Here is an 18,853-nt window from a genome sequence, read left to right as displayed (position 1 = left end):
CCCTGTTAGCCCTAAGGCTAATAAAATAACCCCTAAAAAAACATTGGGGAAAGGGAATATCGTTTGTAAGTGTTCAAAGCATCCTGCCCCTGAACCCTTCTCATGGTTTTGTGTGTGTGTGTGTGTGTGTGTGTGGGAAAGAGGCTAAAGCACCTGATTATTTTTTTCTTTTTTAAGCAATATGATCGTCATCAAAAGATTCGCCTCTACCCAGTTTTGTCTTGTTAGAAATATGGTTTGGAAGTTACCCTGCAGCTTTAGAAAAAGAGCTGAGGGTCAGGGCTGTCCCAACATCTCTGTCTTTCATCACGGTTCCCTCTAACATGTACTTCAGGGACATCCGTGCACTCCCCTACCCCGACCCTGCCCTGAGAACACTTTCTCAACTCCCGCTGCTCACTGAAGTCACCCAGGGAGCCTTACGAGACACACATGCAGGCACGCTCGAACTTGAACACACACAAAATTGTTGACGCCAGGCCCCGCCTCAGGCTAATTCAATTAGAATCTCTCAGGGTGGATCCTGGGAAGAGGCATTCATGGCTCATCCCTGGGACCCAGCAGCTGCCGCCCCCCAACCTCAGGGCACAGGAGAACGCCCTGGGGGCCTGTGAAGATGCAGCCCTTGATCTGACAGGCCAGGGTCCCTAGGACCTGCTGGTGCTGCTGGTCTGAGGACCACGATGGGAGCAGGGAGGCCATGGAAAATCAGGAAGGGACAGGGCCAGATGGGGATGTCGTTCCCACTGCCAGGATGCTAATGGAATGGAAGGAACAGAAGGTTGCAACAAAGGGGCTCTTCCTGGGAAAGCAGGGGAATCCCTGAGGTCACGTCTTCCGTCCCTGAGCCTGCCCTGAGAATGGCGCGTCTGGCCCAGGCCTCCCTGGGGACTCGGCCTGGTGCTAACTCACACCCAGGCCTTAGCACTCTCTACAAGCCCAGACCCTCTGGTCTCAGGGTAACAGCCTGAAGGACCGAGCACCAAGACTCAAGCAGGCGGAATAGACAAAGGGCTGTGACATCTGTACCCTGCGCTCCTGGAAGCATCTGTCCCCTCATCTGGGTTTATGACTGAGTCCCCAACTCCTGTTGCGCCAGCTCCAGCGCCTTCCATGACACTCCAGTCCTGGAGCTGTGTCGTGAGCTGGTCCTCTTAGGCACATTCGCCCATTCTGAGCCCAGCAGCAGCAGAAGCGCCCTCAGAGGGGCAGGATTGGCCTCGGAGTCCTGGTGGATGGAAGCTTACAGCCAGACAGACAGCGCAGTGGCCCAGCCTCCTCCAGTTCTGAGCAAGATATCAGCCTCCCCGATAAGGCCTTAGGCAGCTATGACCTTGGCTTATTGTATTCCAATGGGGGAGGGTCAGCCACTGCCCTTTGGCCCTTAACTCTCTGGTTTCCTCCTTTCTTCCTTCTTTTAGTTTAGTTACCTCTTCTGAGATACATAGAGCCCTTCCTGGACCTCTGGTCCTCAGCCTTATGAACCCAAAGCAAGGATGGTTTGAGCCACAGCACTCCACCCTTGTGGAGTGTCAGGTGTCAGCCTCTTGGCCTGTTGGAGTATAAATGGTTCCATTTAAGAGGCACCAGTGGATGAGGCACCTGGGTGGCCCAGCCAGTTGAGCATCTGACTCTCGATTTCGGTTCAAGTCATGGTCTGCTGGTCGTGAGATGGAGCCCTGCACTGGGCTCTGTGCTGACAGATTCTGGGCTCTGTGCTTGGGATTCTCTCCCTCCCTCTCTGTTCCTCCTCCCCCCTCAAAATAAATACATAAACTTAAGGGAAAAAAAGACATCAGTGGCAGGAGCATAGATTCCAAGATGAAGGTAAGTCTGTGTCTTCGCCAATGGCCCAGGTCCATGCAGAATCAGGTGACGGGCAGCAAAGCATAGATTGTTGGCAAATGAGGAATCCGGTGGCGGGCTTTGGAGCAATGCAATGGATGCTGCTCAGTCTCTCTCCTTCTTTTCTGTTGCAGGATGGGCGCCCAGGTGCTATGCCCCTGAGCCTTTCCCTGGCCATTGGCCATCTAATCTGGGGATGGGCAGGAGACTGAACAGCAGAAAAACAGTGGTTTCCTTGAGAACAGGACAGGACAGGACAGGCCCGCAGGCCCAGCATGTCTGGCCATTCCTAGGTGTGGCAGCAGCACACATGGTCAGCTGTCAGGCCTCCTGTCCATTCAGGGAGCTGCGGCAAGAGTCACTGAGGACAGCAAAATGTCTAGACGCCAATTCTGCAGACTCTGTGAGACACATTAAGTTTGCCCCTAATAATGTTGGGCCACTGCTGCTGGAGGACCTAAGTCCCTGCAAGTGCACCCAGAGCCCAGCGAACACAGCCCCTCACCTCCCTGCATGCGGCAGTTGCTCCTTATCAAATGTGTTTCCTACGTCTTTAAACATTTGTTTAACCTTTGAAAGCTCAGATCCCAACTCCTGAATTTAGATTCCCAGAGGAGCCTCCAGCTGCTGGAGTTCTGACGTCAGGTTCGTGTTTGGAAACATCCAAACTCTGTCCTTCCTCAGAGCCCCAGAGCTCTGTCGGAGCCCTTCCAGCCCTGTGCTCGTCCGTGGAGCTGACCCCCAACCCCACCTTGTCTCTTGACCCCGCCCAGCGGCTGGTGTCCATCCCCTGAGGCTGCAGACTGTGTGGCTGAGTCCAGGCCCTTACACGGCGCCCCCAGTTGGGTGTCACAAGTGAGCCCAGGGCTTGGCCTAGTACCTGGCACATCGGTGGTGGTGACTTGGCACACATGGGGCTTACTGGCCTGGACACCAGGCGGGGGGTGCAGGAAGCGAGGCCAGTCTTAGAGGCAGGGAGCTGCCGTCCTAGCCTGAAACACGGAGCCCTGATCGAGGGGACCTCAGAGCAGCTTCGTGCACCCATGCTCCTTCAGAGGCACAGCCCTTTATTCTTCTCTGCCTGGTCCCTGGCCGTCTGACAGCTGTCGTTTGAGGTTGTATCCTGCTTGTAAAGCCTGAGGATGTGGAATGTTTAATCCTATTTTGTAAAGTTTTTCTTTATTTTGAGATCAAGAGTGTGAGTTGGGGAGGGGCAGAGGTGGGGGGTGGGGGGAGAGAATCCCAAGCTGGCTCCTGTCTCTGAGCTGTCAGCACAGAGCCTGACTCGGGGCTGAACTCAGGAACTGAGAGGTCATGAGCCGAAGTCGGACGCTTAACCAACAGAGCCACCAGGCCCCCCCAACAGGACATCTTGTAATTCTGAGTGTTACAGGGGTGAGGGGCACAGCCGCTGTGCGGGCACAGGGAGTCTTGGTGGGTGCTGTTTTGAGCCATCCACAGGTGAGGGTAGACGTACCAGTTACATTCATACAGACAGGGAGAGAGAATGATGATGGGCAGTGGCAGGAAAGGACAGAGAGGTCCGGCCCAGACCCTCGCCCTCACCCAGCTGACCACGTGGTGCAATGCCGAGCTTGCCTCCTTGTGTGTTAATGAGGATGAACCCCGACCTCATGTCTGTGTCAGGATAGGAAGCCCAGCCCCTACTGCTGTGGGCAACACGCCCAAGATGGTTGCTCATGGGATGTTATCGCCCTCGCCCTCAAAGAGGACACGAGGGGGCGTCGCCTCCTAGCTCCATGATGTGTACCTTCGACCCAGACTGAGCATTCATGCTCGCCACCTTCCCTGCCATTCTAATTTCAGCGTTTCACAGCTCGCTTGTGAAAGGGCCTATCACCCCGAGCGTCTGTGCACAGCGCGGAAGTGAGAGGGCCCCGTCTGCAGGCAGGCATGTGAGATGGGGCTCACAGGGCTCCTGGGGAAACAGCAGGTCCTGCAGGAGAGATGGGGTGGGGAGGGGGAGTTGTGCCTGCATCGAGGTCAAGCTCAAGGAGCATGGGTTAAGCACCCACTGTGTGCCTGATGCTTTGGCACACAGGGGTCCTCTGGGGGAGCACCACTGTCAGCTAAGGAAACAGAGGCCCTCTGATGTTCAGATCTCATGCCCGAGGGCACAGGATCGCACAGCCAGGGTCATATCAGGTCCCTCCCTCTGCCATGCATCTCCTGATCAGGCTGGCAGCGACTTCTATCTCCCTCTGAGAGAAACCAAGGCAATCACTGGGTCTTTCTGATCTGAGCGCTTTCCTCTGGGGTCTTCTGAGCTCTCCTGCTTCATGGGTCTGGGTGATTCTGCCCCTGCTCTGTATGTTCTGGGTCCCCAGAGAAGGGATTTGTGCGGGAGAACTCGGCTAGGTGGCTCCTGCGGAGAATTCCGAATCACAGCCGATCATGACTGCAGTTGGGGAGTGGCGGGGTGGGGGGGGGGGGACCACATAGGATCTGAGCAGGTGAAAAATGGATGTGGCATTCCCACTGTCGGCTGCGGCAGCCCACCCGGCTCACCCACAGCGTATCCGAGCCAGACTGACTGGAGGCTGCTGAGTCAGAGTGGGGGTCCTGGGGTGCTGAGCCCTGGGAAGCCAGCCTGGCCCATGTTCAGCCTGGACGTAACATTCCTTAATTTATTGTAAACTGTCCCGTGGGTAGAGCTGGGCCTGGATCCCACCCAACTCACTCCCCTTGTTTTCCTTCCCCACTAGGTCTTTGCTGCGAAAGTTCTCAACCTTGTCCTGCCAAACATGTCCCTGGGCCCAATTGACTCCAGTGTGCTCTCTCGGAATAAGACAGAGGTGAGAGCGTTTCTGGAAACCTGGGTTGGTGAAGGGTTGGGGGGGACCTGGGGGCTGGTGAGGGACTGAAGGCAGCAGCCCCCGGGATGGAATGCTAAGTTCTAGATCTGTCTTTCTGCCACCCTGTCACTAAGGCCCTTTGTGAAGTGATGGGGACACGAAGATGCATGAGATGCTGTGTGGTGTCAGGACTGGGTGGGAGGGGACGGGTGGATACGATGCCTGAGCCATGCCCTGAACATAAGAAGCAAACCAGATGAAGTTGTGTGAATCAGCCAGGGCTCTTGTGGCCGCGAGTGACAGAAACCCAAAGCAAAGAGATTGAAAAAAGGAGGGATTTATTGGTGACTGGAACTAAGGCTTCAGGTATGGCTGGATCCAGGGGCTCAAAAGCCTTGTTCATCGTCTGTGTCTTCCCAGACCCTCTCATGTGCACTGGTGTGGCTTTGTTCCCAGGCAGACTTTCCCCAAGTGGAGGCAGACATGGCCACCAGCAGCTTTTCTAAGCATCCACAGCAGAGAGATGGGCTGTTGGAAAGCCAACAACCATCTGGGTTGGGGGGGGCTGATTCTTACCAGCTGAGTGTCCAGAAAAAAGGTTGCTGTCAACCCCACCCCGCTCCACAGACTCAGCATAGAGAAGGGCAGTTTCTGGGAGGACAGTTGGGATGGTGGTAGCAGACTGGACTCAGGCCAGGCCAAGAGACATACGCCTGTGTGTTGGGAGGTGGGACCCAATGCAGGAGCTGAAGGTGGGGGGGGGTCCAATGAAGAGGGCGCCTGGTAGAGGTTGCCGAGCTGGTAAAGGGAAGGCAGCCCATTTACTGTGGTGCAGCCATGACACAGAGGACAACAGGTGAGTGGCAGGGGGTAAACTGAGGTCAGATCCTAAGGCACCTTGTGAACCCCTTCTTGTGGGAGCCATCAACCTGCCTGGAATGCGTCACAGCCCCCCAGGCAGGGCTGTGCTGCTCTTTGCAAAAGCAGAACCAGCTGAAAGAAGCCCAGGAAGAAAAGGCAAGGTGGCCTTGAGAGAGAGGAGCTGGGGGTTGTGCCATCTGGTTGCCTGGACCTCTGTGACCAGGCCCCAAGGTCTGGTCTGCTGGGACACAAGGTCAAGGCCAATGCACATGCCTGAGATATTGGGCCTGAGTGTAGTCGAAAACCCCAGAGATTGGCATTGGTCTATTAAGGGGCTCAATGAGCTGCTCACTTCCCAGGTAGCTGGAGTCCAGCATGTGGCGCCCTGCTTTCAGCTGGGCCCTTGTGCTGAGTGCCAGGCCGGTGGTGCATGTGCCCTTCCAGTCGCACGGTAGCCCCGTGTTGCAGATGAGCAGACTGAGACCCGGTGGGTCGACAGGACTTGCATGTGCCCACGCCCAGGAGGGGCTGGCCTGAGACTTTGGTGGGACTGGTCCCCAGCCTGGTCTGTGGGGGCATTGACCCCTATGGGTTTGTGGCCCAGGAACGGCAGGCAACCCTGGGCATCTGGAAGATACTGGAATCATCTTCAGGATTATGCAAACCATTTTGCCACTCTTCTGCCTCAGTTTCCCCTCTTGCCTTAGGAATTTGAAATCATGAGCTCTTTGGCTCTCCGAGGACTCTGGAAAATGGCTTTCCATGAGTCCCGAGCACCCAGACTCCAGCTTACTTATAAAATATGACCTGCTGGCCCTCCTGGCTACTCAGAGGGCACAGCTCAATGGGAACCTTCATAATGTATGGGAAGGAGAAGTCTTGACCAGGAGTCTGGCTCCCAGACCTCTGAGGGCCACCTGTTTATGAATAACACCAGAAAGAGACCCCAGGTGGTGGGGGGGGGGGGCTGTAGGGGCCATAGCGAGTCCCCTCCAACCAAGTCATCCACAATCCATCAAAATTTTTAGTCTAATTTTTAAAAAAATGCTTTAACATCTATTTATTTTTGAAAGACAGAGAGAGAGCAGAGAGAGAAGGAGACACAGAATCCGAAGCAGGCTCCAGGCTGTGAGCTGTCAGCACAGAGCCCAACGTGGGGTCTGAACTTACAAATCGTGAGATCATGACCTGAGCCAAAGTCAGCTGCTTAACTGACTGAGCCACCCAGGCGCCCCTAGTCTAATGTTTAAAACACCTGGTGCTTCCCAAAGCCACACCTTGGGGCTGAATTTGACCTACCAGGATCAAAGAGTATTTGAGTAAAGAAAAGAACATTTCATTTCAGAAGGCTGACCTGTACTGCCAAAAGGCCCCACGTTAGGACCCAGAAACACCAAAGTCAAACTCACGCTGTTTGATCCGATCCTGACGTTTGTGGATGAGATCGAAGTCAACTCCATTTCACAGATGAGAAAACAAGCTCGGGGGTTAAGTTGGGGGTTAAGCTGTCCAAAGTGGCGCCCCTCCCCAGGGCCAGAGCTGAGTCCATCTGATTCAGAAGCTTCTTCCGTCCAGGTACTGTTTACGGTCACTGAGCTCTTTTTCCTGTTTTACAATTGCTGGTGCCCAGAGCCCTGGCGGGGGTCCACTGCCCTGTGCGCAGGATGCACTTTGTGAGGGGACCCAAGGGGGCGGGGGCGTCTCCACCAGCAGGCGTCCCGAATAATGGCTCTGCCGTGAATGTGCAGCCTCTAGTAAAGCCAATTATCTTGTCTCCGCTGTGCTGCTGCAACAGTGATGGGGGGGTGGCAGGGGCACTCCCTTCGACATCTTTGAGACAAACACACAGGTGCAAATCCAAACCGTTCATCTCACCACCTGAAGGTACTTGGGCAAAAGAAGGAAGGAACAAAAAAAAGATAATGAAGTGATTCCAAACCCTCTTTGTTTAAAAGTGGCACATTTCCGAGCTTCTACCTTGTTTTCGAAATAATGGAAAATTCCACTGGAGGCCTTACCAGAAGCTGGCAGTCTGGGGTGAACAGGGGGCCCGCATCCCTCGTGTCTCAGGGTTCTACCCGCTCAGGCAAACGAAGTGACTCTGTAGAAACACGAGAATGTTCCAGGAAGGGAGGTTGCTGGCCAGCCTGAAGGCTGGGCTCTGCTTGGGATAACAAGAAGAGTGTTTCCATTGCTGGGTCCCTCTGCCTGCCCCCACTCTGAGGCTGTCTTTGAACATTCTGCTGAGCCTTAAAAATAGCAACGCCCAGGGGGAGAATGTGTTCAGGAAAGACACCTTGCCGGCTCTAACATCAGGGTGTCTTAGGCACGTCTTTAGCTAAGATGTTTCCCATGGAATCCTGCGGCTCTAAAAGCCCCAGAAAGAACAGAAATGATGGCCTAACAAGCTTACTAAAAAGCAGGACCGGCTGGAAGGGGCTGCGGGCTCTGGGAGGGTGTGCAAGTCTGTCTCTGGGGGAGCAGGCTGGCTCTGAAGGCCAAAAATGCCTCATGTTGTCTCGACACCAGCCAGTTCGAGACTGCCCTTCCCTTCTGTTCTGCCACACCGCTGGGAAGTCAGTCTTCTCACTAGTACTTGCATCTGTGGAAGCTTGGGCCCAGAGAGGGCTAGTCACTTACCCAAGAACACACAGCCACAAAGTAAGGGTCTGAGCCCAGATCTCTCTGCTCGGAGCCAAGTGCCCTTGGCCACAAATTCCTGAGAACAAAGAAGTTGCCATTCGGGCATCTTTTAGGTTTGTCAACACTGTTAGCGTCCTTGGTCAGAGCTCAGGAGGGCTGGCCAATTTATTCCTCGTTCCGCCCCCAACCCTGGGTTCTGCACAGCTGAGGAATCCCTCCCACTCTGAGAAGCCTTGAATGTTCTAAATAGTTCTCGGGCCAAGGGCACTGGGGCAAGAGGGGAGGAGGGGAGGCCCCCGAGGCCCCCGATGGCCCCCCCCCCCCGCCGAATGCACACAAGCAGAACGCACTACTTTTCCTGAACGCCAGCCTTTGGCCAGTGGAGACCGAGAGAAAGAAGGGGCCGCGATTCCGAGCCTGCCCTCAACGTGGGGCGTCCGCTGTTGGTATACGCAGAGGAGACGTGTCTTCTGAACCAAGTCCCTGTTCTCTCTAAATGTGCCTGCTGCCCTCGGAGCACATCCTGGTAGAGTTCGCGCTCACGCCAGTAGGGCCATATGGTGAGATCCAGGTGCCCAGAGAGCCATGGGGAATGGCCAGCTCTCTTCCTTTCTTTCCTCCTAGTGGACACTGCTCTGAATCCCCACCCAGCACTTCCGGGGCACCCAGCATTGAGGATGAGGCCCCCCATGCCTCCTCGCCCCCACGCTTCCCACCCCTAACTGCAGGGAGGCCGTGGCCCTCCAGAAAACTCCTGCTGGAAGGCTCACTGAGGCTTTTGACTAATTGCAACCACAGCTCAAGATAGGCCTCAGCTCCCACTCTGTCCCCAGGACACAGCCTCCTACAGAAATCCGCTCCAAGAACCAGTTATTAACCTTCCAGTGCGCCCGGCCTGGTCAGCTGATTTTATTTTGTGCCTCTCCATCATTCCTCACATTCCCTGCAGACGACTTGTCTATTGGAAGCAGCTAAGAATTTACCAGTGACTTAAAAAAAAACAATAGGCCATGAGAATGTCTGTCTCCATATGGAGGTGGCCAGCACAGAGCACGGGGAGGTGACTACCTTGATCTGGTACGCAGGCCCTGATGGGTCCGATGACCTGCCCCCACCTCCTTTCGCATTTCCTGCTCGAAGCCCTCATCCCACCAACTCTGGGAGCAGCGCACAGAGGCAGGTTCCTGAAGCCAGTGAGTCTCCAGACAGGGGTGGTCGGAGCTGCCAGACAGACAGACCCGGGACCTGGACGGGCTCTCCCTGCCCTGCAACATCACGTCGTCCAAGAAGAAAGAAGCTGCCTGCTGGGCCGGGGTCACGTGGGAATAGCCCCTGGGCCAAGCGTGCTCAAAGTCACCATTGGTCCCCTCCAAGCTACCCAGGAGCTAGGATTTGGACCCTTATTTACACGAGAACCAGAGGCAGCCAACTTGCCAAGGTTTGGCCTAAGTGGCCGAGCCAGACACAGGCCCCAATCTGGGGACTCTGCCCACCAGCGTCCTCCTGCTCCAGGCCCACGCAGGGGACGTTTGTCTGCTACTGACAAAGGGAAACCAAATAAAGAACCTGAACCCTGGGATTGTGGGGAAAGGAGCTTTCTCCCTCAATTTTAATTATGGAGAATTTCAAACCTGCAGAAAAGGGGACATGGGGGTTCAGCGCACTCCCACAGACCCTTTCCCGCGATTCACCAACTTGGAAATATTCTGCCATACCTTTTTCATCTGTGCTCGTATGTGAAAAGAGCAACATGGATGTGGAGTCTAAGTCTCCTCAGGTTTATTAAACACAGGACACAGAAGAGAAAATTTACCCCCTCAACCATTTTTAGACGTATGTTTCAGGGGCATTAAGCACACTGCAGTGTTGTGTGGCTGTCCTCACCCCTCCCCCTGTCTCCAAGCGTCTTCATCTTCCCAGACTGAAACCTGGTCCCGAGTACATAATAGCGCTCTGCTCCCCGCCGCCTCCAGCCCCTGGCGCCCACCATCCTGCTTTCTGTCGCTGTGAATTGGACTACTCTAGGGACCTCCTAGGAGTGTGACCACACAGTGTTTGTCATTTGTCACCAGCTCATTTCACTGGGCAGTGTCCTCGGGGCTCATCTGTGTTGCCGCCTGTGTGAGAATTTCATTCCTTTAAAAGGCTGGGTAATATTCCAAGGCATGGATAGACCTCCTTTTGTTAGTCCATTCATCCTGATGGACGCTTGGGTTGTTTCCACATCTTGGCTACTGTAAATAATGTTGCCGTGGACATGTGTGTGCAAATATCCCTTCAAGACCCTGCCTTTGGTGCTTCACGCCCAAAAGGGATTTGTGTGTCTCTAATGACCAGCGATGCTGAGAACACAGCCAGTTGTGTCTCTTCCCCAGACAAGTGTCCGTTCACACACTTTTTCCATTTTTCAATCAGACATTTTGTGTTGCATTATTGTTGGCATTGTAGAAGCTCTTTGTATATGCTGGACCCTTTGTCAGTATATGATTTACAAGTATTTTCCCTCATTCCATGCGTTGCCTTGCTACTATGTTGGTGGTGTTCTCTGATGCCCAGAAGGCTTTCATTGTGATGTAGTCCAGATTACCTACCTTTGTCTTCCATCGCCTTGTGGCTGAGGTCATGTTCAAGAAATCACTGCCTGATCCAGTGTAGCGAAGTGGGTACGTTGTCTTGGCTGAACCCTTTGAAGGTTAAGTTTCAGGCACCAGGACCCTAAACTCCTCCATATATTGGTGTGTGTTGCCCAAGAGGAAGGAACCTGAATGAGGACATTCACATGGAACCTCATGCCATTGCCGTGCTTTGGGAAAGTGTCAGTAATTCCCTATCTTTATTCTCTATCTAATCTGTATTTTGATGTCCTTAGTTGCCACCGACTTGCTAAGACTCACGGTAACGTGGTCTTGCTCTTCATGACCAGCCATTACAGAGGTGGTCCTGTAAGACCCCCGTGCTCCTTTCTTGTTTCTCTTACCTGGGTCTGTGAAAAGGTGGCTGTGGCTAGTGTGGCTGGGTGGGGGATATAGTGGCTGCTTTTCCCTTCTTTTGGTGACTGTTCAGAGTCTGTGGCTGGGCTCAGGGTCACGGTTCAGAGAACTTCACTCTGGGGGAGCAAGTAGGGTTGCCTGTCTGACCCTGAGAACCCTCAGCCTTCCAGAAGAAAGCCCCAGGGCCTTGTGGTGGGTTTTTGCAACTATGCCCACGTGCTCAGCTCACAGCTCACAAAAGGTAGAGACCAGAATGTCTAGGAATCCAAGCTTTATTTTTTTAATGTTTTTTTAAAATTTATTTTTGAGAAAGAGAGAGACAGCATGAGCAGGGGAGGATCAGAGAGAGAGGGAGACACAGAAGCTGAAGACAGGCTAACTGTCAGCACAGAGCCTGACACAGGGCTCGAACTCAAGAACTGGGAGATCATGACCTGAGCCGAAGTTGGACGCTCCACCGACTGAGCCCCCAGGCACTCCTGGAGTCCAAGCTCTAACAGGAAAAGTTGCTCTTGGGGAAGGAAGTTCGGTCATTCACATGCTCTCGATGAAGCGGTAACCCATACATGTAGGCTCATCCTGGCTAATCCAGAATGGAACCACAAAGGCCTTATTTCTGATGCTCCTTGTCTGGCTCAAGAATTTCAGCCACCAAGGTTGGGCACATCCTCCAATGGTCACAGCAGTGACTCGGGCCTCCTGGTGAATAGGGCTTGCCTTCAGTCAGCCGAGTCGGGGAAGCTCCAAGCCATGCCCGGCAAGACCCTTATCTCCCCTTTGACATCCGGCAGTCGGCACATGAAGTCAACAGAATTTCCTGGGACCCCTGCTTTGGGCCAGGCCTGGAGCCAGAGGCTTGGGGTACCCAACCGGCCACCTTGACTTCTGGGGTCACAGTCATGGGACAGAAGGGCGGCTTGCAGGAGGACACAGAGGCAGGCAGCGGGCTCAGTGGGAAGAGCAAAGCTTTCCCGAATCAAGGCCTGAGTCCCAACCCAGATCCCCGACTCTGTCTCTTCCTCGGTGCCACAACATGACCTTGGAAACCACATGGTGTCACTGATCTTCAGGCCCCTTGCAGGGCCAGGCTGCAGCCTCCTGCAGCATAGACACCACGTGATGGACGATGTCACATCAGCTAATGATGTGTTAAAGATACAGGAGCCCTGGGGAGGGAACTGCTGGCTTCCCCAGAGTGCCTGGGAACCTGTCTGTGGGAGGAAACTTGAACTGTCCCTGAAGAGGGGCCCAGGGTTTGGCAGCAGACAGGAAGAGGGGCATGGGAAGGGGGATTGTGGGGACTGGATATGTCAGGGGCAGTTCCAGTCTGTTAGGTACAGATGGGCACGCGGAGGAGGGACAGGAGCAGTGATGGCTCACGGTGCCCCTGGGGTGGGGGTGGGCTTCTGGAGCAAAGGGGCAGCTGAGCTGAGTGTGGAAGACTGGAGAGACTACTGGCAGCCAGGCTCTGGGGACAGCTGGATGAGGCTCAGTGGTACTGGGGATGGGGGAGGGAGCATTGAGGGGGGAGTGGGGCAGGAGCCAGAGTCCATCACACATGGGCACGTGGCCCCGCAGGAGTCTGGACTTGGCCCTGAAGCTGGAGGGAAGTGCGGTCTCTGGGAGCTGTGTGTTGTCTGTGGGGAGCTGCCGAGGGTCAACATGAGAGGGCACTGGAGGGAAGAGCACATGGAGCGGGCCAAGCCTGTTCTTGGCACACAGTATCTTCGAATTCAGGCCGATTTCTGCGGTGAATTTTCAGTTGCGTTTAGGATATTGTGTGAACATGGCATTCATGAGGACACAGCCCGGTGAGCCACAGAGAAAGCAGCGGCAAGCAGCTCCAGAGAGCTGGCCTTTGGTGGGGCACCACAGGGGGCACACGCACCTAACCGCAGACCCGGGTGTGGGTGGGGCTGGTGCAGGGCTGCGAGCCTGACAGCCTGGGGAGCCTAGAAGGCCACCCTGATGGAGTGATGTTGGACCTAAGGCCTGATGTCTGAGTGAGGCAGACATCAATGAGATGAAGAGCGTCAGCCTCGAAAAGCACCCGAGACAGGAGATGGACGCCAATGTGCGTGGGACAGGATTTTCCCTCGTCCAGCTCTTTGCACAACAAATTGCCTCTCCTACCGTTCAAGACGAATGAAGAGATTGTTTCTGCCAAGGCCTACCCACTCATCTTAGGGTCCCCATGGTTTCATAGCCATCCTTTGGGTAGAGCTGCTATGCACTCTCTCTCTCCAGAATGCTGGAGAAGGTGATCTGATTTTCCTGTGAAGAAAATGGATGGATTAACAGAGACCTAAACCCTGGAGGAAGGAGGTGGGAATCCGGGGATGGATGGGCTCTAAGGCACAGGTGGAGGCATGAAGCTTCCAGAGGAAGAAGAAGGGATCCGCTGGAAGGAGGGCCACTCCAGCTATAGACACATCGGTAGGGGCCTGCGGGGAAGCTGGGCTGTATGTCTCTGTGAGGTGGGAGACAGTGTCGCGTGGAATGGCACCTGTGTGTCGGTGCCCAGAGGGTGCCCCCACGCCCTTTGGCCATCTGTGAAGGATCACTTCATTATCTGTCAGGCCCAGATGTTCCAGGTCTTCACCAGGGACCCACCCCTTTCTTTTCTGGAGAGGGCCACCTGCACAGCTCCTGGCTGTCTAAGGGCCCAGGACCCGCCTTCACTGTCACTTCCTGGTGAGTGGTGCAGACTGCTGATGTGGAGCCCAGCTGTCCACGCTCTCATCCCGGCTCTGCCTCTTGATTGCTGCGTTACTTTGGATGCAGTACGTAGCCTCTCTGAGCTTCAGGTTCTTCACGGATAGAATGGTGTTAATGATACCAGTCCCTTCAGAGGGTTTCTGAGAAGTGTCAGTGAGCAAATCCAAGTAAAGCCCTTAACATAGCACCTGGTACAGAGCTAAGGGCTCAGTATGTTACTTATTTTTAATGGTATTCTAAATAAAAATGTAATTTTACATTCCATCACTGAACAGATTTTTAAAAGACAGGCCAAGAGCTTGGACGGGAAGGGTGGGGCCTCGATCTGTCTCAACCCCAGGTTTAAGAAAACTCCCAGCTGTGGATTGCAGCCATATTTACTATGCTTTGGGGCCAAGTTCTTTCCCACAGAGAGACCTGGTGCAGAGGGCAGAAGCCCGAGCTGGCCCGTTCCTGGCTGTCAAGTTCAACCTCGCTGACAGCCCCGAGAGCCTCAGAAAACAGTGACATATACTCGAGGCTCGCTGAAACACACAGGGAGACCAAGAAAATATCGACAATTTATGAAATGTATAACCCAAAAGGAACTTTTGAGGTGGCCTCTGGGGAAACTGAGGCCCAGGAAGGAGAAAGGTCTCACCCAAGATCGTGTGGGTTGGGGTGTCTGGGGCAGACCCTGCTCTGCTTCCAGCAAGGAGTGGCTCTCTCCACCTGCTTCCCAGTCTCAGACTCAGATGCAACCCACACATTATCAGTGCCGCTGTGGACCATACCCTGGGCTTGGCTGTGTGTATGTATCATTTCACTGAATTTCCCAAGGTGCTTCCACTATCAGCCCATTTCAAGATGGGCAGACTGACTCTAGGAGAGAAGAGCCTCGCCCAGATCACACAGCTAGGAGATGGCAGGGCTGGGTGGCCCTCCCTCCTCTGGTCTTCCTTATACTGGTCAGTCGACTACCCCACCAAGAGAAAGGACTTCAGCAAGTGGAGGTGTCCTCAGAAGTCAGTCCTCTGGAGCAAAACTTCAGTCCCTTGGACTCAGATCCACAGTCTCTGGCTGACAGGTCCCCAGCAGACGCTGTCCTCTATGGCGGGACCCACGGTGGTCCAAAAAATGGAGGAAGCTGGGTGTGAGAGGTGGTATGTGTTTTTAATTAGACTTTTCCCCTTACTCAGTTCCTACCAGTGGTGACATCTTGCCAGTCTATAGGACAGTATCTCACCCAGGATGCTGACATTGATACAGTGGAGCCCCAGCATCCCTCCACCTCTGCTTCCCTCCTCTCCCCCTCCCGAGCCCTAACAACCACTCATTGTTCTCTCACTTTGTCCTTTCAAGAATGTCATGGACGTGGAACCACACAGTAAGTCATCTTTTGAGACTGACCTTTTGGTGGCCTGTTTTGAATGGGCTGGTTCTACAGACCTGTCCTCTGGGCTCAGACCCTGTCCACTCCGTCCCGGGGATAACGGACATGCTCCGACCCCAAAAGGAGGACTTTGGGCAGATATAGATCTTAGACTTTCAGAAAACAGAGCCTGCCATGATTGGGCCAGAATGGTTACTTGGGGGAGGGAGGGCTGGGCCCTCTGAGCCTCAGCCCTCCTCTTCCTTCCTGGTCCCATTTCCCCTCTGCCACCCGCCTTCCACCCTCGCCCTGGTTTATACCACGGCCTGCCCTTTCCCCAACACATCTGGTGTGTCCTTCCCCAGGCCCGTAATAGACCATTGTGTAAACAGAGCCTATGTGATCAAGATGTGGAAAAAAGGAAGCCAAGAGCCAAGAGCAGGAAACCACTCAGCTTGTCAGAGTGATTAAACCCAGGAGCGGACTCCTCGAGGGCCCTCATGTCCCCGGGGCGATCTGGGTCAGCAGGGCAAAGTGTCAGGCCCCCTCAGGAGGGAGGTGTTTAATGGGCTCGGGCCCTGTAGTTCCGGAAGGACCTCACCAGGGCCTTGCAGCATGGAACAGAGTGCTATAAGCCTGGGCCCACCAGCCTGCCCACTCCCGACCACAACAACGGGGAGTTCACAGGAGAGAGACTTGTTTCCCTGCGCGGTGACTTCTCAGGGCCAGCAGCGTCCATTTTTTTCTCCCTGTCTCCAAGGGGCAGCCCTTGTCCCTGTGGTGTCACCTGCCTCTGTGCTCCACCCGGGTCTGCCCTGGCAGGTGGGAGGGACAATGGTAGGATAAGCCTTTCCTTGACCAGAAAGTGCCCCCTGCACAGCTGCTCACTTCCTATTGGCCAGAACCTGGTCACATGACCGCACCGCTGCAAGGGAGGCTGGGAAATGTAGTCTTCTGGGTAGTAGTGTTGCATCCGGGGTTCTCAGGCGAAAACAGGAATGGGGTACCTAATGACAGCTGCCTCCTCTGCCAAACAGGAGCACAGGGAGCCGTTCCATAGAGGTGTTTATGAAGGTTGAATGGGTTGAACACTTAGTGCCAGACTTGTAGGAGAGCTCAGAAATAAATGTTAGTTACCCCTATTTCTGTTTCCCAAACGAGATCCTGCCCGTGACACCCGGTCGCGCGCTGAGCACGAAGTCTGTGTCCGGTCCAAGATGCCGCAGATGCCGTTGTTGTTGACACCCTTTAGCACACTCGTTGAGCCCAGGGCTCTCTGGTGGGCCCCATAGCCCTCTCCCTGAACAGGTCTCCGTGCAGATCTCCTGCTGCCCGTGCCCTGTCCCAGCCAGCCGCTCATCCTCGCAGCCCCCGAACAGATGGCCCGGCTCTGCAGGAGGCCCGCCAACTCAGCTGCAGGAAGTGTTAATCCATCTCTTGTGGCTCTTCACAAACGGTCCGCTGTGCTGTGCTCAGTCCCCGACGTGGGAGGATTCCGGGAATGGCAGGGGTGACCCAGGACAGCCTGTCCCTTCTTTGCCCAGATCCAGGATTCTGGAAAGGACCTGGAGGGACTGGTAAAGAAGGGGAGATGTAGCCCCCACACCTAGAGAATCAGAATCAGCACAGCGGATACTCTGGTGGCCTCACACCCATCTCTCCCCCGTAAGCTTCATCCCTATGGCTTCTCTGCTCCCTCACCCCGTCCTGACACCACAGGGCACTTCTCCAACTGGCTAGGAACCCACTGGCAAGGCTGAGGAAAGTGAATGAAGGGGTGTTGTAGGCTCACACCTGCCCATATGGGCCTCAGAGAGTTCTAGAAACCTGTTACCCAGATTCTGTGGGGCAGATGCCCCACTTTGCGCCATAGTGCCCAGGCACCCCACTGTCCCCTCAGGCACAGGGTGTCAAGCCAGAAACTAACTCAAGGTAGGGAGAGCCAGAGTGCCAGGGGGGCCCCACCAAAGACCAGGTGGGCTGATGGTCGAAGAGGGAGGACCTGCCTGTGAGGGCACGGGCGTGGCAACAGGCTACTTGTCAGTGTGGCAGGCGACCTCTGTGGCCCAGCCCTGCCCTGGGGGCAGTGCCCTGCCAAGTGCCTTCAAGACCCCTCAGAGCAGCTCCATGCCTTCCAGCAGAGCCCCTCTCCCCCCTGCACTCCACACAGATCAATGTCAAAACCTCTTCAGAGCAAACGATATGATGCTGCGTACGTCCTTTCAGTTCCAAATGAAGGCTTGGAACGGTCTGGGGGCAGGAGTGCAGCAGAGGCTGGGAGGCCAGGTGCCAACGGTGGTGCAGGTTCACTTTCTGGAAGGGTGGGCCATGCTCCTGGCTGTAGCACCTGCTGCCCAGAAGGGCTGGTTTGTGTGGAATCAGCTTGAATCGGGGCAGAACAGGAGGCAAACCACCAGGAAACAGGTCTGGGCCCCGAGTGGGGCCCCCCTGCCCATCCATCCCTGGAACCCTGTCTCTCTCCTTCCTGCAGGTCGACATTTACAACGCGGACCCCCTCATCTGCCGCGCGGGACTGAAGGTGTGCTTTGGCATCCAGCTGCTCAATGCTGTCACGCGGGTGGAGCGGGCCCTCCCCAAGCTGACCTTGCCCTTCCTGCTGCTCCAGGGCTCTGCCGACCGCCTTTGTGACAGCAAAGGGGCCTACCTGCTAATGGAGTCTTCCAAGAGCCAGGACAAGACACTCAAGGTGAGCAGCTGCCCCACGGCCCCAAGGCGGGGGGCAGGTGGTGTCCACTGGGCTCCCCTTGGGGGCAAGTACCAGGGATACCGGGCACCCATTAATTCTAAGAGAGTGTGGAGACCATTAGCTGACTGTTCACATGGAGGCGCTTGAAAGGAAGGAGAGAACACTGAGTTGTCACTGTCAGAAGAGAGCCACACCCGGGCATGGAGCAGTAAGAGGTCTCCTGCCAAGGGCCAAGGGCCAAGGGCCGAGGGCGTGTCTTGTGCCTGGCCTCCCTGCATGTTGGCCCTACGCACCACCAGCCCCAGCCCAGCTGCCGCTCTGAGCGCAAAGGTGCAAGGGACCTGGCCGGACCTGGTCTTCGAGGGAACCTCCAAGAACATGTCCCACAGAGGGGACAGCGCCTATGGTGGTGACAGCCACGTGGTATGGTGGCCCCAAGAGGCTACAAGGAACTAACTCAGACTACCTGTCAAGATGGCAGATGCAGTTGTGTGGTTGAGAGGTGCCCATTTTGTTTGCCCGATGGAAATGGGAAGAGCCCCGGGCAGAGGAGCCCCTGCCAGGTCCCTGTCCAGTGACAGCTGACCCTGAAGGTGGTGCTGTGTGGCTGGTTAGGCAGACACAGCCCTAGGGTGCGTTCCCAAACAGACGTGTCCTTGGCTGGGCCACCAGTGCCAGAGCACCTGCACGTGGGCACCCTGCATCCAGGCCGATTCCTGCTCAGTTATAAGGACAGCAGGCAAAGTCGCAGAGTAGCTACCTACCGAGTAGCGGAGTCGGGATTTGAACTCAGGTCCTCTAACAGAGCCACTATGGTTCTACCCTGCACCTCGATAGCAAAGACACTGCCATCCCCGCCAGCCGTCAAGTGCTCCCCTTGCACGGGCATGAAGAGCCGACCCTGGCCCACACCAAACACAAG

General features: G+C 55.2%; 1 protein-coding gene and 1 long non-coding RNA gene across 6 annotated transcripts in view; one reads left to right on the top strand and one right to left on the bottom strand.

Annotated features, from left to right (window-relative positions):
* MGLL (monoglyceride lipase) overlaps positions 1-18,853 on the top strand; it is a 168,803-nt gene that overhangs the window by 147,348 nt on the left and 2,602 nt on the right. For 4 of the 5 annotated variants that reach the window (XM_029918921.1, XM_029918919.1, XM_029918922.1 and 1 more), the window contains exons 6-7: positions 4,572-4,661; positions 17,716-17,931. In XM_029918921.1, coding sequence (XP_029774781.1) covers positions 4,572-4,661; positions 17,716-17,931 — 306 coding nt within the window. The remainder of the gene's footprint in view (positions 1-4,571; positions 4,662-17,715; positions 17,932-18,853) is intronic. The other variant, XM_029918920.1, reaches the window with a different exon arrangement.
* On the bottom strand, positions 6,687-8,310 carry LOC115275244. The gene is made up of 3 exons (XR_003901438.1): positions 8,163-8,310; positions 7,541-7,623; positions 6,687-7,409 (listed from the first exon to the last, which is right to left on the bottom strand). It is a non-coding gene; the product is annotated as an uncharacterized LOC115275244 (long non-coding RNA).

The sequence above is a fragment of the Suricata suricatta genome, chromosome 12, assembly GCF_006229205.1.
Source record: "Suricata suricatta isolate VVHF042 chromosome 12, meerkat_22Aug2017_6uvM2_HiC, whole genome shotgun sequence".
NCBI classification, from domain to species: domain Eukaryota; kingdom Metazoa; phylum Chordata; class Mammalia; order Carnivora; family Herpestidae; genus Suricata; species Suricata suricatta.
This window is presented reverse-complemented; position numbering and strand designations above follow the sequence as displayed.